This window comes from the organism of the source record quoted next, unplaced genomic scaffold (genome assembly GCF_019419815.1).
Source record: "Pyrus x bretschneideri cultivar Hongxiangsu unplaced genomic scaffold, Pyrus_bretschneideri_v1 Contig11, whole genome shotgun sequence".
In the NCBI taxonomy this organism is placed as follows: domain Eukaryota; kingdom Viridiplantae; phylum Streptophyta; class Magnoliopsida; order Rosales; family Rosaceae; genus Pyrus; species Pyrus x bretschneideri.
This window is the reverse complement of record NW_025999402.1, coordinates 1,816,101-1,840,714: the sequence shown is the minus strand read 5'-3', so window position 1 is coordinate 1,840,714 and position 24,614 is coordinate 1,816,101. Positions and strand designations below refer to the sequence as shown.

Below are 24,614 nucleotides of genomic sequence, written 5' to 3'. Positions count from 1 at the left end.
ATAGTTTACCAAACTAACAAAAGAGTCAACCATTAACCATAAACAAAAGGAAGACAAAAAGAAGAGATTTTTCGGCGTAACCGGTATACGGAGTGGTACACCACGTGTCACTATACAAATTGTGTGACATGTGTGCTAAAAAGTTAATAACTTAAAAAGTAAAGTTTTTCACCACTTCTATTAAAACACGTGATATACTACTTGTATTCCCGTCACAATTAAAAATTTCTCAGACAAAAAAGAGTTAAGAGTGACTACATTAAAAGCATGTACCGGCCAATACGTCAATTAAGAAAGGAGACGTTTTGTGCTCGCCTGCATCTGCGTGTTCCCTCCCTTCCCAAACCTTCAGATAAATTTCAAATCTTCAACAAATCCCTTGGGATAGATTGAGTTCCTTACAATTTCCATTTTCCTGGAAAATTATTTTCTAATTAATATGTCTTGTGCAAGATCAAAAACCCTTCACGACCACCCTTTAAATTTCGGGAAATTCCTAACCAGAGCCATTGATGTCTTCCCTTTCGCCATGAAAACAACCCTAGCTCTTTGCTCCGTGGCTTCCATCTCTCTCATCTTCTACTTCGCCTTCTCAAACCGCTCCCATAATTTCCCTCCACACCCCAATGTAGTCACTGACTTCAATCAAAACGGCATCTCCGTCGACGGTCACGAAAAGACAAATATTTCACACATTCTGTTTGGCATCGGAGGCTCCGTGGAGTCGTGGGACAAACGCCGAAGCTACGCGGAGTTGTGGTGGAAACCTAACGTCACCCGCGGGTTCGTTTGGCTGGACGAGAAACCATCCCCAAGCATGCCGTGGCTGGAGACCCTTCCACAGTACAGAGTCTCCGAGGACACGTCACGGTTTAAGTACTCGTGTCCGTATGGTTCACGGTCGGCGGTTCGGATGGCGAGAATCGTGAAAGAGAGCTTCCAGCTAGGTTTAGAAAATGTGAGGTGGTTTGTTATGGGGGACGATGATACGGTGTATTTCCCCGATAACTTACTTTCAGTGTTAGCGAAATACGATCACAATCAGATGTACTATATTGGCGGGAACTCGGAGAGTGTGGAGCAAGATGTGATCCACTCATACACTATGGCTTACGGCGGTGGCGGGTTTGCCATTAGTTACCCGTTGGCTGCTGAGCTTGTTAAAATTTTGGACGGCTGCATTGATCGGTATGATAAACTCTACGGCTCGGATCAAAAGATCCAGGGTTGCTTGAGCGAGATTGGAGTGCCACTAACAAAAGAGCTCGGCTTTCACCAACTTGATATACGGGGCAACCCGTATGGTTTGCTAGCGGCGCACCCTGTGACCCCGTTGGTGTCACTCCACCATTTGGACTATGTGGAGTCGATATTTCCCAACCTGAACCCGATTGACTCGGTCAAGAAGTTGGTTAGCGGGTACAAAGTGGATCCGGGCCGGACCGTACAACATAGTTTTTGTTACGACTTGAGGCGTAATTGGTCTGTTTCGGTGTCTTGGGGCTACACGGTGCAGTTGTATCCCTTTTTTGTGACGGCTAAGAAGCTGGAAACCGCGTTGCAGACGTTTTGGACGTGGAAGAACTGGGACGCGCGCCTATTCACGTTTAATACCCAACCCGTCAGTTCGGACCCGTGTGAGAGATCGGTTGTGTATATGTTAGATCGGGTTGAAAGTGTTGGTGGGCGTGAGACCCTGACTACTTACAAGAGGTACAATATTGACAAAGGGGAAAACGATTGCATCCGAAGTGACTACACTCATGCTTTGAAAGTTGAGGCTTTCAGTGTCTCAGCTCCCAAATTCAACCCAGACTTGTGGAATAAGGTGAGGAAAAATTTCTCCTTCATTAGGAAAATTCTCTTAGAAAAGGTACTGAAATATAGGTGGCACATTTTATAGTCGTTTTTTAATACGTGGCAAATGATGCGGGATGTGAAGAGTTAGTCAAGGAAAGGGATCATCAGGATTCCTTCTACCATATTCACCTAATCATTCAATTCGGGCTCTTGAAATTTGATTCAACAGTTAAAAACAGGGAGCTTCTTTAAAAGTTATAATAACTTTACCTGTTGCATCAAATTTCAAAGGTTCGGATTGGGTGGATTTGGTTGAAGAGATCCGGAGAGGATCCCTTTCCGTTAGTCAATCAACTATATTCCTTTAATAAACTGATTACTCACATTCTGCAATTATCTCTAATCAAAGAAACCCCCCATACTTTGATTTTTATAGTTGATTTCTTCTTTCCAAAGCGGGTCATAAACTTATAAGAACATGGACTGTTTGTTGGTTAATTTTGTCACAATTTTACTGGTGACAAAATCGTGACAAAATTGACGTGCATTAAACTTTAGAGGCATTGGCCCATAATCTAATGCATTGACCGTATAGGGAAAATGTCATGCACCTCAATCTTCTGCAGGATTTTCTGTCTAAATTCTGAGCGCCATTTGTGCCATAATATGTGCTCAAATTGCTTGTGTGGATACAATTAAGTTGATTAGTGCTAGCTTAACATATTTTGGGTAATGATTGAATGGGCAGGCGCCACGTAGACAATGTTGCGAGATCATCAATGGCACAAAAGGAGCTGACAGAGTTGTACAAGTCCAAATTAGAAGCTGCAATGGCTTTGAGAGTGTGACTCCTCCGTAACAGGTGGAAAAAATGGCTTATCATTCTCTCATTGGACTTGGTGCGCCAATTTGAGACCAGATTCTAACCAGAGATATAGACAAGCAAGCATGCATCAGACTATGCTAACAAGTTTGGGAAAGGAAAAAATAAAATTGGGCATGAATTCTAGTTCATTTTAGATTCGTTTTCTTCACATATTGGTGTCTATGTAGTACTATTATTACACCAATTTTTAAGATACCAAATGATGTAGTAGTGTATTATTTGTTTCATATTTAGATTTATTATGTAATTTTTTATTTACATAAAATAAGTAATTTTAACATCAATAACTAAAAGTTGGCGGCGTGGATGATGCCTATCAAATTTTCTTTGATCACTTGAAGATGATGAATGCATATAGACTGAAAATAATGAAATAAAAGAGACAGAAAGTAAAGAAAAAAAATTGGAAAATTGGGTTGCCTCCCAATAAGCGCTTTATTTAACGTCTGTAGCTAGACTGAACAGAAGCCCGGTGATTAAGTTGCTGGATCCTTCAGAGTCATTGACTCGCATGCAATATCATAGGGTGATTCCAAGTATGGTTTTAGCCTGTGACCATTAGCTTTGAATGTGCTACCACTTTGCTCATGAGTAATGTCAACTGCCCCATTACGATATATTTTTGCAACTCGGTATGGCCCGTACCAGCGAGATTTAAGCTTCCCTGGAAATAACCTCAATTTGGAACCATCTTCTACAGATCTCTTGTCGTGTGAAATCTTGTCCTTGTATTTAACTATTGCTATCTACGTATTTTGTATCTATGGAATTCTAATTTAAAAAATTTCTGTTAATTTAGATATTTAATGGACTAGTTACAAAGTTTGAATCTTTGTCGCTAGCCATTTAAAATTCATAAACCTTTTGAGGTTGTACTTAGTACTTTGGATAGAACTCCATTCCACGAACGCGAATGCAAAAACCGAGCGCCAATCGGAGTTACAATGATGAAGTTAGAGGAGTCTTAAGTTTAGGGGCACTTTGGTAATTTTGTCCCAACCCCTTTTTAAAAAACCTGCAACTGCAGGTGCAACCAAGTAGGGATCCAAACCCAAATTGGGTCATCTTGACCCGTTTTAAGGACGATTGGGTCGTTCAACCTGGTTTCTTGACTAGGTTGTATCTCTTCCGTTCGATGTCCATTTGAGGTGATCTTGGTGTCTATGGAAAGCTCTCAACGAGACCAACGTCCCTGTGGTATTATATTTTCAATTTCTTACCTAATTTTACAAATAAAAGCCACAAAATCCGTAGTTTTCCCAACGGTTTTCTCTCTTTTCCGTGGATTTCAGCAACCATTTCCGTCGAGTGAGGTAGGAAACTTCATCTACTCTTCATGATCTTGAAGTTGGTATGATTAAATCGTGCATAGGTAGTTGTTTGAGAGATGGGTGTTTCGAACCCTAGAAATCTGGTTCTCACTAGCGGTTTCGACCGGTTCCGGCTGGAATTGGTCATTGTCCTAGTTATGAAAAGTGTTTCTCTTATTCAGCTCTACATGCCTATAAAATTTGGTACAATTTAGAGTTAGTTGAAAATTTCAGTTTTCGTTCACTGAACCACCGTATATGGCGGGGCCTTTTGGCAGCATGTGACCAAGAACCACTTGATTCTTCAAGGCTAAATTTGATATTCTGAATCCAATTTTGACAGTTGTTTGATGTGATTTCATTGTTTGAGCCTATGCCCCTTGCCCTTTGTTGTCAATGGTGGACCAACTGTTGCATCGTCACCAAATTTTAGTATGGATTTGTACGTATTATTTGAGGACCTTAGAAACTTACGGATTGAAAATACGATGTACGGATCTTCTAGATTGAAGAATCTTAGATTATTGACATTTGTAGATGACGTTACTCTAACCGTTATATAGCTACAAAATTATAATATGTCGACTCCAACAACAGACACAGAAGTACATCCAACAACGTTAAGTCTAGAATGTTTGCAATTGCCTCATTCAACAGTACCACACGGTTAATCAGCCCTTGAGCACAATCAACAGGCAACTGATCAATCTAATTCTATTTCTGATGAGATTATACTTAAGTCAAGTCAAATTAAGTCCACTAAATATCAACTTCCCCCTTGAAAATATCGAGGGATTCCTAAACAGTTATATGATCCTGATCCTAGAGCCAAGGTTAAATACCCAATTGCTAACCATGTGTCCTTCCATAGGCTATCTTCATCATGTGAGGCATTTGTGAATCAATTATCCACTGTATCTATTCCTGGTAGTGTTGAGGATGCTATGAATGATCCCAGGTGGACTCATTCAATGAATGAAGAGATGGAGGCACTCCAGGAAAAAAAAATTCCACTTGGGAGTTAATTAACCTACCTAAGGGGAAGATAGCAGTTGGTTACCCGTGGATATACACAATAAAATTCTGTGCAGATGGTACTATTGAGTGATATAAAGCAAGATTAGTGGCAAAAGGCTACATGCAGACATATGGCATTGACTACGGAGAGACTTTTGCCCCTGTAGCTAAAATGAGCACTATTCGTGTACTCTTATCCTTAGTAGCAAACCTTGACTGGCCTTTGCAATAGTTTGATGTCAAAAATGCTTTCATGCATGAAGATTTAAAAGAAGAAGTTTATACGGAGCTTCCCCCAGGATGCAAGTTGGATCCCAGTCAGACTAACAACGTTTGTAAACTAAAAAAGTCGTTGTATGGTTTAAAGCAATCATTGAAAGCCTGGTTTGGGAGATTTACCAAATTGATGAAATTAAGTAAAGCACCTCTAATCATACCCTTTTCTTAAAGCATAAAAAAGGTAAAATCACTGCTCTTATTGTATATGTGAATGACATGGTGGTTATAGGAAAGGATCCAGAAGAGAAGGCAACACTGCAAAAGTATCTAGCAAGTGAATTTGAGATAAAATATCTAGGTGCCTTAAAATATTTCTTAGGCATTGAGGTGGCCCTCTCACAACAAGGAATATTTCTATCACAACAAAAATATGTTCTTAATATTTTGACAGAAACCGGGCTATTATCATGGAAACTAGTAGATACCCTAATTGAGCTGAATCACAAACTTGGTGAATATCCTCATCAGATACCTACCTACAAAGAGAAATATCAGCGACTTGTTGGTAAGCTAATATATCTTGCACATACTAGACCAGATATAGCATATGTAGTTAGCATGGTGAGCCAGTTTATGCATTCATCAAGTAAAACACAAATGGATGCTGTAAACCGTACCTTGAGGTATTTAAAGTTAACTCCTTGGAAAAGATTAATGTTTTCAAAACATAATCATCTAGACGTTAAAGGCTACACTGATGCTGACTGGTCTGGTGAAGTAACTAACAGACGATTAACATCAGGATACTTCGTTATTGTTGGAGGAACTCTAGTCCTTTGGCGTAGTAAGAAACAAAAGGTCATTGCTAGATCAAGTGCTGAAGTAGAATACCAGAGTATGAGACATGGAGTATATGAACTGCTTTGGGTGAAGAACTTACTGAGAGATTTGGGATTTAGGCCCAAGCATGCTAAGTGTCTACATTGTGACAACAAGGCTGTGATTAACATTGTTTACAACCCGGTTCAACATGATCGAACCAAACATATGGAGGTGGATAGAAATTTTATTAAAGAAAAACTTGAGGCAAGACTCATTGAAGTTCCATTCATAAAATCTGAAGATCAATTAGCAAACATGCTCACCAAAGTAGTCACAAGTACAGTATTTCATAGCTCACTAAGCAAGTTAGGCATTCATGACATCTATGCACCAACTTAAGGGAGAGTGTCAACAAGAGCTGTTACCCTTGATTTAAAGGCGTTGGCATGATTAGTTGCTTAACCTAGCGTTTGGGGTAGTTCCTTAAAACAAGGAAAACAAGGATAATGGTTGGTGTTATTTGTTTTAAGGAATGTTTGGTGTTCCTTGTTTTAAGGATTAGAGTAAGTAGACTTTCTCCTCTCTTCTCTTATACATATTTTGTCTCTTGTATATTGACATTCAATGAAATACATTACAATTTAAACCCATTATTTCTAAGATTTTATTGGACAATTGGTGAAATCTTCAGTGTGGCATTATAGATTGGGGCATCCAACAAATGAAGTAATGTCTGTTATGCTAGCTAAGTCTCAAATATCTCATGCTATTGATGATGTGCATAGGATGTGTACTGCTTGTATTCATGGAAAAATAGCTAAGAAACCTTTCTCTGGTGAATCTGTGAGATGTATTCTTTCTTTTGATAGAATTCATATTGATGTTTGGGGGCCAGCATCTGTTAGATCAATTGAAGGATATAGGTTTTATGTTACTTTTGTGGATGATTGTACTCGACATGTGTGGATTTTTCCACTATTTAATAAATCTGAAGTTTTCCCAACTTTTGTTCAGTTTTATAATTTTGTTGAGGTACAATTTGGAATTAGGATAAATGTATGCAATATATGGATGTGGTGAGTTTACCAGTAAAGCTTTTAAGGTTTTGATTGCTTCAAAATGAATGACTAATAGGATTTCTTGTCCTTACACACCTCAACAAAATAGTTTAGTTGAGAGGAAGCATAGATATATAATTGAAACTGTTATAACCTTAATGAATGCTGTTGAATTACCTCAAGAGTTTTGGTATAATGCAGCTATTTGATTAATAGAATGCCAAGTAGAACTTTGTAGATGACTTTTCCTTATTGTGCCTTGTTTGATAAACCACCATAGTTACAAGATTTAAAGATTTTTGGATCAACTGCATATCCATACTTAAGGCATTATAATGATTCCAAACTTCAACCTAGAACATCTATGAGTTTATTTCTAGGTTATGCTTCTAGTTATAAGGGTGTTATCTATTACAATTTGGAATCAAAGAGGTTGATTCTTTCAAGACATGTTCTACATGACGAATGAAGCTTTCCATCTAAGATTGAGAGGTCTAAAATCATAGAAGTTGTGAGAAACGTGCCTATTATTCATAAACCTCCAATTGTAGTGAATATTGCTCCTTCTAGTACACACCAACGCTTGCCAAATGAAACACAATCAATAGGTCATACTTCTATTTTATTACAAGGATCTCAGAGTACTTCAAGTTCTCATTCTAACTTAAGACAGGCTTCACAAGATCAAGTTTACAGTTCTTCTAAGAATATTAGTGTTGCTAAAAACACATCAATCATGATATAATCTTCACAAGGATCTGAAACTTCAAATTCTAAGGTTCATTCTCAAAGTAAAGATCAATTTCAACCTTTGTTGCATGTCCTTGATCTTGCACAGCTACAGGTAATCCTTCTATTTACTCATAATGCATCTCCAACTTCTAATTACATGCAAGAACCAGAATCAAATAATTCATACTCTATGCAAACAAGATTAAAGACAGGAGCTATTGAAAGAAAGAATTATGCTGCATATCTTGCTTCATTTCTAAAGCTTCAATCATTGAACATTGATGATACTTGTGACAATGCTTTTACTGGATATTCATTTATTGTTGATACTCATGATGGTGATGAAGCAAAAACATTTAAAACTGTTGCATCTAATCCTAAATGGCAACAAGCAATGCAAGAAGAGTTTGATGCATTAAAAACTCAAGGGATTTAGAATCTTATTCCCACACCATCCAATAAATCAATAATTGGTAGTAAATGGGTCTATAAAATAAAGAGAAATCTTGATGGAAGTATTGCAAGATACAAGGCAAGGTTGGTAGCTCAGGGATTCTTGATTACTTAGAAACATTTAGTCCAGTGGTTCGATATACCACAGTAAGATTGATTTTGGCTTTGACAACTTGTCATAAGTGGGATCTAAGGCAACTTGACATAAAGAATGCCTTTTTACATGGAGAACTTCAAGAATAGATTTATATGAAATAGCCACAAGGGTTTCTTGATTCAAAGTATCCCGATCATGTGTGCAAGTTGGCTAAGTTCTTGTATGGGCTTAAACAAGCTCCAAGGGCCTGGAATGCAAAGTTCACTAGAGTCTTGCCATCTTTTGGATTTATTATGTCTCAATCTGATATAAGCTTGTTCATCAACCATGATGGTGAGGATATTATCATCTTACTACTTTATGTAGATGATATAATTCTAATTGGTTCAAATAAAGCAAAAGGTGCAATCAATCATTAATCAGCTTGCAGAACTGTTTGATTTGAAAAACATGGGGAGATTGACATATTTTCTGGGGCTGCACATTCAATACAAATCTGATAACAGTTTGTTTATCAATCAATCAAAGTATGCAAGGGAATTGATCAATAAGGCAGGCATGAGTTCATGTAAATCTACCCCAACACCATCAAAGCCTCATACATAGTTACTTGTCTCAAAAGGAACACCCATGGAGGATCCAACATTATACAGAAGTATAGTAGGTGCATTGCAATACTTGACATTCACCAGGCCAGATATAGCACACGCTGTGAATGATGTTTGTCAGTACATGACTCAGCCAACTAAGGCACATTTCTTCTTGGTAAAAAGAATTTCAAGGTATTTGCAAGGCACACTCGATTATGGACTCACTTATATACCATCACAAGACATCAATATCTTAGCATTCTCAGATGCTGACTGGGCTGCAGATATCAACGCAAGGAGATCTATTACAGGATATGTAGTGTATGTTGGCAATAATCCTATCTCATGGCAATCAAAGAAGCAAGCTTCAGTTTCAAGAAGTTTAATTAAAGCTAAGTACAAGGCTTTAGCTCATTGCACTATTGATGTTTATTGAATCATAATACTTCTAAAAGATTTGCTTCAAGTATTGTATTATCCTCCAGCTTTACATTGTGATAATTTGTCTACTTTGACACTCTCCTCTAATCTAGTGTTTCATTCTCGCATAAAACATCTAGACACTGACTATCACTGTGAAATTTCGTTCTTGAATTTCACTGTTATAATCTATGCATTGTTATTATTGAAATTTTATGTTATTTTCGAGAATTTATATTAATTTATTTGAATTTAGATTTTAATTAAACCAGTTGCGAAGTTTAAAGTTTGGAAATTAATTATTTAAAATCCGTAGATCTTTCAAGGTCACAATTTATATTTCTGAATAGAGCTCGATCCCATGAAAGCATAAGCAAAAGCTGTTTGCAAGTTCGGATTATAACGGTATAATTATGAACGTTTGAAGTTGTGATACTATAGATTTTAGGAATTAATTAATTCCCACTTTGTGGGTAAGAGGCCAATCAGATATTTGGGCTAAGGGCCAATTAGTTAAATGAGAGAATGGACCAATAGAGGGAAAAAGAAAGGATGGGAAATGAGAGAAAGAAGGGCACCCAACCAGGACCCCCATTTTCGACCCAATTCCTGACCCGACTTCGGTCCGGGTCCCTTTTCATTTTCTGACGTGATTTTGGCCCTTTTTTTTACGAATTGCGACCATTTACCACCACCATTCATCACCTCGGACCTTCCTTTCCATTTTACACTAAAGATTGCCTGGGTTTTGGCCCCGTATCACGAAGAACGAAACCGTGGGTTCTGGGGACACCATGGTGGCAAATCCACCATTCCTGCTACGATTTCTTTCGATTGCCATCACCAATGTACTTCCCTGTAGCTCAGGAACAATGCCCATTCATTGGTTGGAGCGTCAGAGTCGATTTGAGGACAAGTCAAGAAACCTCCAATTCTAGGGTTCTGGCAGTTTGTGGCCAGTTTGGAGTGTTTTCAGGCCAAATTGGCCTTGGCCATAGGTATAAAGTTTACTCTACTCATTGAGATCTTCATTCCTGTAAATTTTGGTAAATTTTGGAAATAGTTGGATTTTTCTGGCGAGTTGGGGCGGCCAATCGTCACCCGCGGCGGCACGGGCGGTGGCGCTTGGCCAGGGGGTCGTCGATGTCACTCTTAGGCTAAAGTAGATGCCTTGAACTCAGTTTTGGTAATTGTATGACTTAGGTTGATGGTTGGAACCTAAATTCTCTATGATACGTTAATTGGTTAAAGTGTGAATCGACAATCCGACCGTTGGATCGTCACCAAACTTTAACATATGTGATATGGTTATTACCTTGATTTCTTATTATATTGGTATCATATGTGAATATGACTTGGTTTTATAATGTGATTTCTATTGAAATGTGATTATATATATATGTATATATGTATATATTTAGCCATAGACCTATGTTCATTAAACATGATTCGGCTTGTGTACTGATGATGATCATGATATGTGATTTTACGCGCATATTTGAAGGGTGGTTGATTTGCATAGATGGTATGATGTGATGAAATGTGAGTGACTTTAATATAAGTTAATACGAAATGGTTTTATAATTATGTTTCCTATAAATTGTTAATTTTTATATTTAGCCATTGATGTAGTTATATGAAGTGGGATTTGACGTGCATATTGGAAATATGGTTTGTTTTGTTTGATTGGCTTGATTTAATGAAAGGTGAGGGCTAGTAGTGGACCGTTAACCATTGTCATGAGGTTTGTTGCTTCGAAACATGTGTCAACGCTTGTGTCATTATTTCATTCTTGTTTCGTTGAGTCTTTATGACTTGAGTAACTTGATTCACATGTTGTTTCATTGATTGGTTGTTATGCATTGTGCTCCATGATTCTGTTGAGTGATGGTCTGGAATCATGTCCTGGTTTGGATTCCATTGAGTGATGGTCCGGAATCATTCATACTCCACTCCACGATTCCGTTGAGTGATGGTCCGGAATCATTCATACTCCACTCCACGATTCCGTTGAGTGATGGTCCGGAATCGTATTCTGGTTTAGATTCTGTTGAGTGAAGGTCCGGAATCGTATCTTGGTTTGGATTCCGTTAAGTGATGATCCGGAATCGTATTCTGTTTGGATTTCGTTGAGTGATGGTCCGAAATCGTATCTTGGTTTAGATTCCGTTGAGTGATGGTCCGAAATCCCTCTTACTCCGCGATTCCATTGAATGATGGTCTGGGATCGCAACCCCCTTGGATTTCATTGAGTTTGGATTGAAATGGCTTCAAAGATGTAGATTTTGGGCGAACTGTGTCGCTCTGACCCTACTTTTCATTGTGTGTATGAAAATATGGTTATGAGATGTTGTGATTGTTTCGGACGAACCATAGGATGTTTGGGTGACTCCCTCGGAGTTTTCAAAAGTTTGGTATTGATTTCTTATGAATGATTTATATTCAAGGTTTATAAATTGTGATTGATGGCTGGTTTTATTATTGTATCACATGCTTATATTATTGTCACTCACCCGAGGCTCGCAGCTTATCTGAGTGCCTGATTTGCTAGTGCACCAATCCCATAATGTAGGCATTGACTTTACATATGACAGTTCTGGGTAGATTACGAGAAACCGCTTGATATTTTGGTTCTTTTGATTGGTCCGGAACTCGATGTTGTTGGATTTCGTTGAGCGGTCCGGAATCCTTGCTCTTGTTCATTTCCTTAAGGGGATCTTAGAGTCTAAATTCGAGTGGATGAGAATTACCCACAATAGATATTATGAATATAAATTAGAATTACCATGTTTATTACTCATAATCCAAGTGGGGAATTATATAGAGTTCCTTAGTTAAATTCGTGAAATGTTTTGTTTCGTATTGCCTGATTAACGTAATTAAATGCTAAGATTGTACATCTTGATTCACGAATTGATTAATTGACGGGATTGTGGAATGACGTTGGATATGAGTGTTGTTATTATGATTATTTTAGTTGATTAATATTTCTAGAGAATAATATTGTGCTTTGTAATTCTTTAATATGTTACACGCTATGAATTGTGATTTATGTGGGAACGTGATGATTTATGTGATGGATGAGGTGGAAATGTTATTCGTCTTGTGGGATTATTATGTTGGATATCATTGTTATGGTTATGACTAGACTTGTTGATAAATATGGCGAGAGAATATGATTGTGCTTCGTCGATTGTTCTTTGAAGGATTGCATGAAATACATTGTGATATTTTGTTGGGACATAACGACTTATGTGATGAATGTTCGAGTATAGTGAATTGTGAACTACGAATGACTTGATCCCTATTGAGGGTACGTAGGCAATTTAACGAGGAGGTTAGATGCAACCATAAAGTATACAAAAAAATTGCTATGCGATTCGATTCTCGATTTTGATTTGCCATATTCCTGAGGCGGGGTATGTGGGAGATACGAGTAATTGGGTGACGTCACGTGTCGATCCTGGACGTATGTCAGGATCGGGCCGTGACAATCACTTTGTTAGGGAAAGGGTCCAAAAAAGAGATATAACATTGCATTATGTACCAATAGAGTCATGGGTTGCTGATATACTCACCAAGAAATTGCATAGTCCTCTGTTCATCAAGCACTGTCACAATCTCAGGCTAGGAAATCCCAGCTGAGATTGAGGGGGAGTAATAACAGGTGTCAACAGTTTATAGGTTTATATAAAGAGATAAGGTTGTTACAATAGAGTTGGTTGTACTGGATATGCCACATAGGCAAGTTAGTTAGAATTATTGTATATGTATCGTTGGCTTAGCACTGTGTGCTTTAATGAAAATTGGTTCGGTTTTGTTGCTCTCCCTCTCTCTAACTTCTCTCTAGTTTTCTTTCTCCTTAATTTTCTCTTTGCAATCTTCATTGATTCTTCCTTTGTGTTCATCAATCTTTCTTACTTCATTAAGCTTTCCTCAACATAGTTAATAATTATAGCCTAGCATTTATTGAAGATGAATTTCTGTACAAACCAAATCATTTTTTGACTTTTGAACCTTTGACTTTCTTGCCAATAATCTGGTGGGTTCTATATAATTATAGCCTAGCAATCTATTAAAGATGAATTTTCTAAACAAATCAAATCATTTTCTGTCTTTTGAACATTTGGCTCTCTCACCAAGAGTTAGATGGGCTAAAATCCAAAGCGAGATGGCCTTAGATATTATCTATTCTAAAGTTGGAGGGGAATTGGAACTGTTCATGGGTATAGTCAATTGGTTGCCCCCCGATTTCACGCTATTTACAACAAAACCATCAGCTGTGGGCTAGGTTGGGAAGGTAATTCTTAAAAGTTATGGGGTAATTGTGTCCGTAAGTTTGAGCCGAATTTCGCTTTATTTACAAAATTACCACCGCCTTTTCTTTCCCTCTTTCTTTCTCCCGACTCTCTCTCTCTCTCGATAACCATTCATCAAATCCCCCATCCTTCCCTTTTCTCACTCTGTAAGCTCATTTCCTGCAACCCTAGCACCGTTTCTCTCTCATTTTTCTCAAATTCGAGAGACTTCTCTCTCCATTTCTCTCAACGTAGCCCTAGCGCTGCTCACCCCATTCCTCTTCATCATCTCAGTTAAATCCGTCGAACAATCACCGATGCACCTCCACACGAACCCCATATCGAATTTTCCTCCTGCCCACGATGTGTGAGAACGGCCTGTCTTCAAATCGTGGTGAAACAAATTTTATCGAACTCAGGTAGATTTTATAATAGTTGTATTTGAGTTTTTATTTTCGATTTTTGTTACTTTGGACCAAACCCTAACCGTTCGGGGAGAGAGACGGAAAATGGACGGGAGGGTTGACGTGTTGGAGGGAGAGGATCACGGGGAATTTTGGCTCGGGGGCTGGTAGGTGTGGCTGTAGGTGATGCATCCGTCAGAGGGTCGTTGGGGGAGGAGAGGAGGGGGATAGAGGGACTGACAGGTTGGAGAGAGATGGGAGCTAGGGTTTCGACTGGGTGGGAGAGACATTTAGGGATTTTGTTGAATTTTTTAGACAAGGATGGAGAGAGAGAGAGAGAGAAGCATGGTTTCAACTGAGTGGGAGAGATATTTAGAGATTTTTTTTCCCACTTTTTGAGAGACGGATGGACAGGGAGAGAGAGAGAGAGAGCATGCCGTGCATTTTTTGGGGTTAACGGGTTACCCCACGGGGTTGGTGAGGAGAGGATGTCTGAGGGAGGTATGGGAGAGAGTGGGTTTTCATTTTTGTCCTCTGATTCAACAGGTAAAACACTGTTTAGAAATCATTGTTTATTGTTTGGTTTCCCATTTGCTTTGTTAAAACCGTGATTGACATTTTTTTTGTTTCAATAAAATTGTAATGGATGTTTATAGGCTGTTTAGTTGGGCGTTTGGAAGATTGGTCTGTTTAGTGCACTGTTTCGTACACTGTTAGAGTCAGGTTTGTGCCCTTATTACTTAGGGGGTTGCATTGTGCTCATTTATGTGTTTCTTCACGCTTAGCTGCTGTTTTCTTCTCAACAAATCGAATTGAGGTTCCTTTTCTGCTTTACATCCTTTGAATATCCCTCTGTTGCTAGATTGTTTCTCCATGCTTTGTTGCTTCTGTATTTGTGTGATAAGGAAGTTAGAAGGTTGTTTTACTTATTGTTTTGCTCCTCTGTTGATGGATTTTTTTTTTTTTTTTTTTTGCAATTCTTGGTTGCTTATGTATTTCTGTGATAAAGTTTTAAACTTTATTCTTGACATTTATGTAGATCAAACACAAGTCTTGACAATTGGTTGTAGGAAGCCCTCTATGCTCAAGGTAAACAATTTCATTTCCCTTTTTTTTTTAATTTTTGAATTACAAGAAAAGTTTGAATTTGAGGTTCGGATTCGAAGATTACTGCTTCTTATAGTTTTAATTTTATTTTCCAGTCCAAGAAAATGTAGAATTTGGAGATTTTCTGATTTGATTGCATCCCTCTTTTTCTTCAGTTAAAACCCTAGAGACGATTGCAAGCAAGGTGGACAGTGATGTGAGCGACAAAGGTGGGTAATTTCTGCAATTCTTGTTGTAATAAAATTAGGAATTGTTGCTACTGAACTGAGTTGTGCGGATAAAGGAGAAATGGAGAATCCGGAGTTATGCCCAGAATGGATAGCTTTGCTGACTACGGAGAAAGCTTGCTTATCTACTATCTCTCTTGAAGGTCTGAGTCTGTGTTGAAGCTTATGATTTTCTGGTCATGATACATATTTTTATGCATTATTTAGTCAGGATGTCAAGCTTTTGGCCTGTACTTTCAGAAACCACTGGTGCAGTCAAGGAAGTCGGGGGGCAACTTTAAGGAAAAATTACGAGAGCTTGGAGGTCTTGATACTGTATTTGAGGTGACCATGGATTGCCATTCCAATATGGAGGTGTGAACCTGTATGTTTGTTTGATCTCACTGTGTGTTTCATTAAATGTTAAAAGAATACCAAGGGACCGTAATGCTTTAAATAGTTATGAAATATTTACTTCACTATGCTACTTCAACAATAATTTATTGGTTCACTCTGTAAATAATAAATTTCTGTGAAAAAATAATGCATGTGATGGTAAAGAACCAAAATGATGGTGTGCAGCCTTAGTTGTATCTAGATTCACAAGGTTCTTCTGTTCTGTAACCTATATATTTCTTCAGTTTATGAGCAACACTGACTACACTTTGTTTGTTTTATAGTAACAAATGGGCAGTTATCTATTTGCCTTTGGATAGCGTCATCTTCCTTATTGTTCGTTGTAGTTCCTGATTTTCTTCTTGGAGTAACATGAGTGGTTTTGCATGCTAACAATATCACTTTTCAATCATTGATTTGTTTTCTTATTATGTGCACATCATACACATTGAGTGATGATAACCAAAATTTCTTAGACATAATATAACCTTTTCATTTATATACTTACCTTTTTCATTTGAATCCTGGGGTCCATATGGTACTCAATTGTTATTGGGGAAATTGGCTTACTAAGCACCATAAATTAATATGCAGGGTTGGCTAAAAGATAGCTCACATTCTATTTGGGAAAATGAAATTGGCATGGTGCGGAGCCTGGTTCTGCTTTTGAAATGTTTGAAGATCATGGAAAATGCCATATTCCTAAGTAAAGAGAATCAGGTATTTAAATGTGGTTTAGCCCCTCTCTCTCTCTCCCTCCCGCCTCAGTCCGCTGGTCTGCTTTCTCTCTCTCTCACGCTTTTCTTCTCCTTTTTTGACTTTACAATGAAGTGATTGAGCTTAAGGGCAACATCCGAGTTTTCTGCAGATGTAGACCTTTAAATCAAACTGAAATTTCAAGCGGATCTGGTTTCGTTGTTGAATTCGAATCCTCCCTAGATAACGAGCTGCAGGTCATTTGTTATGATTCCTCGAAAAAGTAGTTCAAGTTTGACCATGTCTTTAGACCTGAGGACAACGAAGGTAGTTGAGAACGGATACCGATTTTGTAATTGCACTGTCTAATACTCCACAGTTGATTTTGTTACGGTGGATAACAATGCTCAGTTTTTTTGTTGTTGATATTTTCAGCCTATGGTCTGATTGACGTTGGTGTGAGTGTGCTCGATAGCAACCAATTTTGGGTGAGAACCATCAAACTCTAATCCTAATTTTTTCCTCTTGAATTTAAGAGTGAAATTGGTGCATCTATACCCTTTATGTTGTGAACCATGCAAATTAAGTGTTTTTGGAGGTATTGTTTGTATTTTCTCGGAAGTTCAGAAAGGGTGTTCCGTCGGTCTCAATAAGAGTGGATTGAGGGCAGTTTGCAGAGTGACAGAGGTGGGTGTAGGGTTTCTCTCCCCTTCCTCTTCTTCTTCTCCGTCAAAACCCTAATATTCCCAATCCAATTTATCCTATTTCTCAACACACCCACCTCCCCTCTCAAGTCTCTAGCTTTAGCCGGCCGGAACCCAACCAAACTAACGCAAACTTTAAATCGGCAGCCCACGTGAACCCTTTTTTTCTTAATTCTATTTGTTGCTGCTGGTTCCGATATTTCATTGTCCTAGCTGTGTATAATATCAGTATTGCCACTTTTGTTTTTCTTATCAATAATTACGTCTTCATTGTTTTTTTCAATTTGTTTCTTTTACTTAGCATGGTTTCGACTTCTTGAGATTGTGAGTTTAATTAAGATTTTATCTATGATATCAGAGTTTAAATTTGATAGTTTTTTGAACCGTAAGTAATAAATTCTGTTAACAAGGATTTTGGTCTCTAAATTTTTCGTAGTGTAATTTTTATGGTATAATTTCTGCCATTGTCTTTGTTTTTGTACTTCTTCCATTTGTATGTAAATTCAGTGAATTGGTGAAATTTTCGGGTCTGTGAATTCAAATGAATGGTTAAAATTTACAGTGACGGAAAAAATTTATGAGTTTTAACAAAATTTTAAATTGTTCTTATACATTTTATTGAGGGATATGAGGATCTGATCGATTTCTCTCTGCAGTGGGATTGAAAATCGGGACTTTGTGGTACTCTCTCTCTCTCCCTCCCTCCCTCCCCTATGTGTATGAATTAAGTTCTGCAGTGCGTGTGCAGGTGGGTGCGTTCACTAACTAAGCTTTCAAGGGGAGCCCATCAATGGTTTGCCTGCTGGGGGAATACGGTGACTGCCAGTGTATGATTTGGTTATCTTTTATTTTTTATTTAAATTTATCCATATATAATGTGTGTAAATTTATACTAAACAATTGTGATAAGCCAGCATGCCATACGACTTTGAAAGCATTGATTTTTTGTTTAGTTTGGATTTTTGCATTGTGAATGTTGAATTTTGTGTTTAATTTTATTTTTGATGTTCAGCTGTGTGGCAATGGATACATTCTTCAACAGGAGCGTGTTATTCCGGTTTGTTACTTTGCTAAGGAAGCGAGTTGCTCTATGTTAAGGGAGGATGGTGAGTTGAAATTCTCGGCCATATTTAAGGTTATCAGATGCTATTCATTGTGATTTCCAAGATTTCCCAAAATAACAACATTCAAAACAATGGGCTGGTTTCGCTTTTCACAAATTTACTTTGGTTGTCATCTTTAAATGTTGTACAATGCTGAGTTCCAGACATTATCTCTGGCATGTTAGTGCGTTTTAGATAGGATGCAGTTATGGCTGAATAGCTATGTATTTTTTTATATTTCCTTTCTCTATTATTAGGTGCACAGTACAGGGTAGACAGGCTTAGTGGTTTTCCTAAATGACGAGAAATTTTGGAATTGAAAACATGATGGGATTTTAGGAACTACCCGTGGGCTGTAGTTTTCCCCATTTGTAATTAGCAATTTCTTTGATCTTGTTAGTTTGATAGTGTTTCGGTGCTCAAAAAATTTAAGGATTTAAAATATCATGGGTTAGGGGTTTTAAGAAATACCCAAGTTCTATAGTTTAGCGCTTTTGTTCTTATTAGGATTCTTCAACTTTGATTTGGATCAATTTGTTGTAGATAAGGTTAGAATTCAAAAGGTTTATAAATCTTTGATTAATTGATCAAGTTTATGGTATAGATGATGTAAGAATTTGTCGCCAAGGGTTGAGAGAAGGGTGGTTTCACAGGAATTGAAGCTCTGGCTCTCGGTTGTGAGTTCCATAAATATTTGATTGTGCAAATATACAATGATTTGTATTGTATGTCGATGATCAAAATGTGATCATAATCAATATTTATATATAAATAAAAAACTGACAGTTTTAGTTCCAGAGATGGAATAGGTATGAGTGGTTATTGAAATCTCTTCTGTTGTGTTTTTTCTGCAGGAGAAGCAAGAAACTACAATTGAAAAAGCCATGCGTAATAAGCGGAAATGTATCACCACTGTGAAAGGGCTGCCCCTTTTTGGTGAGCTATCTGTTGTATTATATCCTTTGTCTTTCTATTTGGAGATTCTTATTTTAATCCTACCATAATAGGTAACTGCAATTTACTTTTGGATTTGATTCTTGACTGATGGGATGTTGTGGGGGCGTGTTTTGGGGAGATAGGGGAGGGGGTTGGTTGCACAGAGAGGGTGAGGGCGGGTGCATGATTAGGGGGACAGAAAGAGAGTTGATTGGGTGCACGGTTTGAGGATAGGGTTGAGGGAACGAGTGTGTTGGCGGCAAAGAAAGGTTGGGGTTGAGGGATTGTATCTCTCCCTCTCTGTCACATATCTTCTTCTTGCATTTACCCTTTCCTTCCATTTGGGATTCTGTTGGGGGTTTTGTTTGTAGCCTGTGATTCTATGTGTGTTTGTTTAATGGGTTTTTTGTTTAAATTTTTTGGTTGTGATTTTGGGGATTTTTGTTTGTGGGTTCAGATTCAGCTTTAGGAGGTCGTGGTTTTTCAGATTTGGGACTTTTCTTTGCATTCTACGAAGCCCTCTGTATTTAAGGTGTGCAGTTTCAAAATTCCGGAGTTTTGATATAGAGTTTTGTTTGGTTTTTTTATTATATTTGACTTGAATTTGGTTTTTTGTTGTTTGATTTTATTGAAATCACAGTTTGGGTTTAGACTTTTGTTTGGGTTTGATTATAATTTTCTGTGCTGATTAAATTTGATAACTCCAAAATTGATTATTGGTTTGGTTTGATAGGTGAGGCAGATAGAAGGAGAGAGGGAAATTGTGGTTTCAACACTGTCACTTCTGTTCTTGGAAGGTACTTCTTTATAGAAGTTTCTATGTTGAATTCACTTTATTTCACTTTGAATCGTTTTCAAGGGACTGGTTTTGGGAACTTTGTGGTGCACGAGGAAGTTCTTCGGGTTATTCAAACGTTTGGTGGTTAACTTTCCTTTTGGAGATTCTAGAAAATAAGTTGTAGCCATGAATTCAGTTTCATTTAAAATGGTGTACGACATCCATAATTCTGTGTTAACTTTTTTGTTTATGGCTGGTAGGACGATATGATACGACACAACACGGTGATACAGAAAATTTGTAAAAATTAAGATATGAGATGTTACGGAGACGGCAAATAAAATGTATATAGCAACAAAAATATACATTTTAAAACATAATTCATCATTCAAATTCAAGTACATTTGAGTTGTTAGACAAGAAAAGTTTGAAATCTAATCCTCTTTATACAGTAGAAGTGTGAGAATTGTATTCATGGTTTTAATTAGAGGGAAGCTCTTTGTATTCAACAATTTTCAATTATAGATGTATCCTATTAATTTTCTCCTGCTCATTACCTTTTTTGAAAGTGTAAATGTATCCTAAAAGCCGGATACGTGTATCCAAAATGTAGGATACGCGTATTCATCATGTTAAATTTGTGTCCGTCAACCAGGATACGTGTCGGACGAGTATCCGAGAGTAGCGTATCCGATCAAGTATCATATACGTGATACAGGACCAAACAGAAGTATCCGTGCATCATAGGTTTATGGGTTAGGCACTTATATGGTAATGCCTCTGTTCTCTACCTCCTCCTCTTGACTCTTTTTCTTTTTCTTCTTCTCTTTGTGCAACTTCCAAATATGGTGGAATCGGTGGAGCTTCCCACTCGCCTAGACATCTTTCCTTTCTGAAACAAGGCCCTTCTACCCTGCGCCATCTTCAAATTCACTGCACTTCACCCGATAGGTACCTTTGAGCCTTAAAATTTGTCTTTTGATTAATTGTTTTTTCTGTTTGAATCCTGAGAAAACTTTGTATGTACTTAGCTGTTTTAGCTCAGCACTAACTTTATAGCTCTGCAATTACTCTGCTTGCTCGGAAATTATGTTCCTTTTTATGCTCTTTGTTGCCCAAACTGTGTCGTTTATTTTTTGCTGCAAAAATTTTGCATATTTTGTTCTTCAATTTTGCCAAAGTTAATTTCAAATGCCAACTTTCCTTTTTCCTTTTCCTAGGTAATTGATCGTTATGTGGTTTGTAAGTTGGATTTTTCTAACTGGTGGATTATTGAATTGATAAAATTGGGGAATTTGATTAAGGTAGTGTCAAATTGGTGGTGCATGAGTTATGGCAGCGGGAAGAGAAGGGATTTATTGGTATTCTTCCCGTTCAAGATGCTGCCGAGGCAGCAACAGTGGACTCTGTTGTCTCAAGGTGAGATGCCTATGATTAAGTGAAAGTGAATACTAACAGGTTTTTTGTTGTTATTGTTGGGAATTTGCCTAATTTTAGGAATGGGAAGTGATTCTGGTCAACGAAGCTCTAGAGTTCAAGTTTGTACTCATCTCTCATTTTTTTTTTTAATAGTTAGGTTGAAAATCATATCGATAGATTCTTTATTTAGTTGGTCCAATCTATAACAGATGAGATTGTTTTGTTTGATGTTTCAATCAAAATTTGATATTTTTTTTGTCTGTGCAATTATAATGGAATTGCAAGTCAAGTATATCTTACATTCTTGATTGCATACTCATCTTCCCACAATTATTATATTGTCTCTTGACTGGATTGATTTTTATAATTTCCTGGATATATGGTTACAATGCTTTTTATAATTTCCTAGATCTATCATTTTTGTTCGTTCATGATTATGTTGAATGTTTTTCAGGTTAAATGTGTTTTATTCATGTGGTTAAGGCTGGTGTATTCAAGTCTCGCAGCATCGCGTGGGCATATTACTAGTAGAACGCTAAAATCCAAGTCCTCTTCGAGATTTAATTTTCCTAGGTTAATTAATAGCTTACCAAACTAACAAAAAAGAAGGGGAAGACCAAAAGAGTCAAGAGTGGCCATTATTGACTTTCTAAGCAATCATTGACCATTAACAATAAAGAAAGGGAAGACCAAAAGAGTCAAGAGTGACTAAATTAAAAGCACGTACCGGCCAATACGTCAACTAAGAAAGGGGACGTTTTGCACCCCCGCTGCATCTGCGTGTTCCCTCCCTTCCCAAACCTTCACATAAATTTCAAATCTTCAACAAATCCCTTGCGATGGATTGAGTTCCTTATAATTTCCATTTTCCTGGAAAATTATTTTCTCATTAATAATGTCTTGTGCAAGATCAAAAACCCTTCACGACCACGCCTTAAATTTTTGGAAATTCCTAATCAGAGCCATTGATGTCTTATCCCTTGCCATGAAAACAACCTTAACTCTTTGCTCCGTGGCTTCGATCTCTCTCATCCTCTACTTCGCCGTCTCAAACCGCTCCCATAATTTCCCTCCACACCCCAACGTAGTCACCAACCTCAATCAAAACGGCATCTCCGCCGACGGTCACGAAAAGACAAATATTTCACACGTTCTGTTTGGCATCGGAGGCTCCGTGGAGACGTGGGACAAACGCCGACACTACACCGAGTTGTGGTGGAAGCCTAACGTCACTCGCGGGTTCGTTTGGCTGGACCAGATACCATCCCCATTCATGACGTGGGTGGAGACCCTTCCACAGTACAAAGTCTCCGGGAACACGTCACGGTTCAAGTACTCGTGCCCGTATGGTTCACGGTCGGCGGTTCGGTTGGCGAGAATCGTGAAAGAGAGCTTCGAGCTAGGTTTAGAAAATGTGAGGTGGTTTGTTATGGGGGACGATGATACGGTCTATTTCCCCGATAACTTACTTTCAGTGTTAGCGAAATACGATCACAATCAGATGTACTATATTGGCGGGAACTCTGAGAGTGTGGAGCAAGATGAGATCCACTCATACACTATGGCTTACGGCGGTGGCGGGATTGCCATTAGTTACCCGTTGGCTGCGGAGCTTGTTAAAATTTTGGACGGCTGCATTGATCGGTATGATAAACTCTACGGCTCGGATCAAAAGATCCAGGGTTGCTTGAGCGAGATTGGAGTGCCGCTAACAAAAGAGCTCGGCTTTCACCAACTTGATATACGGGGCAACCCGTATGGTTTGCTAGCGGCACACCCTGTGACCCCGTTGGTGTCACTCCACCATTTGGACTATGTGGAGTCGATATTTCCAAACCTGAACCCGATTGACTCGGTCAAGAATTTGGTTAGCGGGTACAAAGTGGATCCGGGACGGACCGTACAACATAGTTTTTGTTACGACTTGAGGCGTAATTGGTCTGTTTCGGTGTCTTGGGGCTACACGGTGCAGTTGTATCCGTTTTTGGTGACGGCTAAGAAGCTGGAAACGGCGTTGCAGACGTTTTGGACGTGGAAGAATTGGGACACGCGCCTGTTCACGTTTAATACCCAACCCGTCAGTTCGGACCCGTGTGAGAGATCGGTTGTGTATATGTTAGATCGGGTTGAAAATGGTGGTGGGGGTGAGACCCTGACTACTTACAAGAGGTACGGGGAAAATGATTGCATTCGAAGTGACTACACTCATGCTTTGAAAGTTGAGGTTTTCAATGTCTCGGCTCCCAAATTCAACCCAGACTTGTGGAATAAGGTGAGGAAAAATTTCTCCTTCATTGGGAAAATTCTCTTGGAAAAGGCACTGAAATATAGGTGGCACATTTTATAGTTACGTGGCAAATGATGCGGGATGTGAGGAGTTAGTCAATCAACTATATTATTTTAATAAATTGACTACTCACATTCTGCAATTATCTTCTTTCCAAAGTGGGTGATAAAGTTATAAGAACATGGATTATTTGTTGGTTAATTTTGTCACAATTTTATTGGTGACAAAAACGTGACAAAATTGACATGCATTAACCGTATAGGGAAAATATCATGCACCTCAATCTTCTGCAGGATTTTCTGTCTAAATTCTGAGCACCATTTGTGCCATAATATGTGCTGAAATTGTTTGTGTGGATACAATTAAGTTGATTAGTGCTAGCTTAACATATTTTGGGGAATGATTGAATGGGCAGGCACCACGTAGACAATGTTGCGAGATCATCAATGGCACAGAAGCAGCTGACAGAGTTGTACAAGTCCAAATTAGAAGCTGCAATGGCTTTGAGAGTGTGACTCCTCCGTAACAGGTGGAAAAATGGCTTATCATTCTCTCATTGGACTTGCTGTACACCAAGCATGCATCAAACTATGTTAACAAGTTTGGGAAAGGAAAAAAATAAAATTGGGCATGAATTCTAGTTCATTTAATATTTGCTTTCTTCACATATTGGTGTCTACGTAGTACTATTATTACATCAAACTTTTAAGATACCAAATTATGTAGTAGTGTATTATTTGTTTCATGTTTAGATTTATTATGTAATTTGCATTATATAACATAAGAAATTTAAGATAAACTATGGACAAGACACATCAGTACCTACAAATATAGGGACTGTATCCCTGCTAAACTTCATTTCTTTTGCAACTAGTA

General features: G+C 38.1%; 3 protein-coding genes across 13 annotated transcripts; all 3 read left to right on the top strand.

Annotated features, from left to right (window-relative positions):
* The first annotated feature begins 308 nt into the window (after positions 1-308).
* Positions 309-24,549, top strand: LOC103941981. Its single transcript, XM_048574009.1, has 3 exons — positions 309-1,828; positions 2,549-2,662; positions 24,268-24,549. The coding sequence occupies exons 1-2, from the start codon at positions 440-442 to the stop codon at positions 2,657-2,659; spliced, it is 1,500 nt and encodes a 499-aa protein (XP_048429966.1). The 5' UTR covers positions 309-439; the 3' UTR covers positions 2,660-2,662; positions 24,268-24,549.
* Positions 9,025-9,420, top strand: LOC108866609 (uncharacterized mitochondrial protein AtMg00810-like). The gene has a single exon (XM_018645559.1). It carries the CDS (start codon positions 9,025-9,027, stop codon positions 9,418-9,420), a length of 396 nt encoding a protein of 131 aa, XP_018501075.1.
* Positions 15,456-24,383, top strand: LOC103941982. 11 transcript variants are annotated; one of them, XM_048574034.1, is made up of 11 exons: positions 15,456-15,583; positions 15,681-15,794; positions 16,410-16,535; positions 16,647-16,838; positions 16,947-16,999; positions 17,872-18,042; positions 18,228-18,321; positions 19,173-19,254; positions 20,751-20,983; positions 21,337-23,723; positions 24,154-24,383. In XM_048574034.1, the coding sequence occupies exons 10-11, from the start codon at positions 22,347-22,349 to the stop codon at positions 24,262-24,264; spliced, it is 1,488 nt and encodes a 495-aa protein (XP_048429991.1). In that variant the 5' UTR covers positions 15,456-15,583; positions 15,681-15,794; positions 16,410-16,535; positions 16,647-16,838; positions 16,947-16,999; positions 17,872-18,042; positions 18,228-18,321; positions 19,173-19,254; positions 20,751-20,983; positions 21,337-22,346; the 3' UTR covers positions 24,265-24,383. The 11 variants fall into 11 exon arrangements, with proteins under 11 accessions (XP_048429991.1, XP_048429977.1, XP_048430020.1 ...); XM_048574063.1 differs by adding an exon at positions 18,923-18,995 and having other exon boundaries at positions 15,459-15,583; positions 20,751-23,723; XM_048574025.1 differs by having other exon boundaries at positions 15,461-15,583; positions 17,872-17,896; positions 17,964-18,042; positions 20,751-23,723.
* Positions 24,550-24,614: the final 65 nt, after the last annotated feature.

Bases quoted from the DNA above. Each gene is read 5' to 3' on its own strand.
- LOC103941981 (XM_048574009.1), top strand. From the start codon at position 440: ATGTCTTGTGCAAGATCAAAAACCCTTCACGACCACCCTTTAAATTTC. The intron at 1,829-2,548 runs GTGAGGAAAAAT...TTGAATGGGCAG, and splicing joins ACCCAGACTTGTGGAATAAG to GCGCCACGTAGACAATGTTG.
- LOC108866609 (XM_018645559.1), top strand. From the start codon at position 9,025: ATGGAGGATCCAACATTATACAGAAGTATAGTAGGTGCATTGCAATAC.
- LOC103941982 (XM_048574020.1), top strand. From the start codon at position 22,347: ATGTCTTGTGCAAGATCAAAAACCCTTCACGACCACGCCTTAAATTTT. The intron at 23,724-24,153 runs GTGAGGAAAAAT...TTGAATGGGCAG, and splicing joins ACCCAGACTTGTGGAATAAG to GCACCACGTAGACAATGTTG.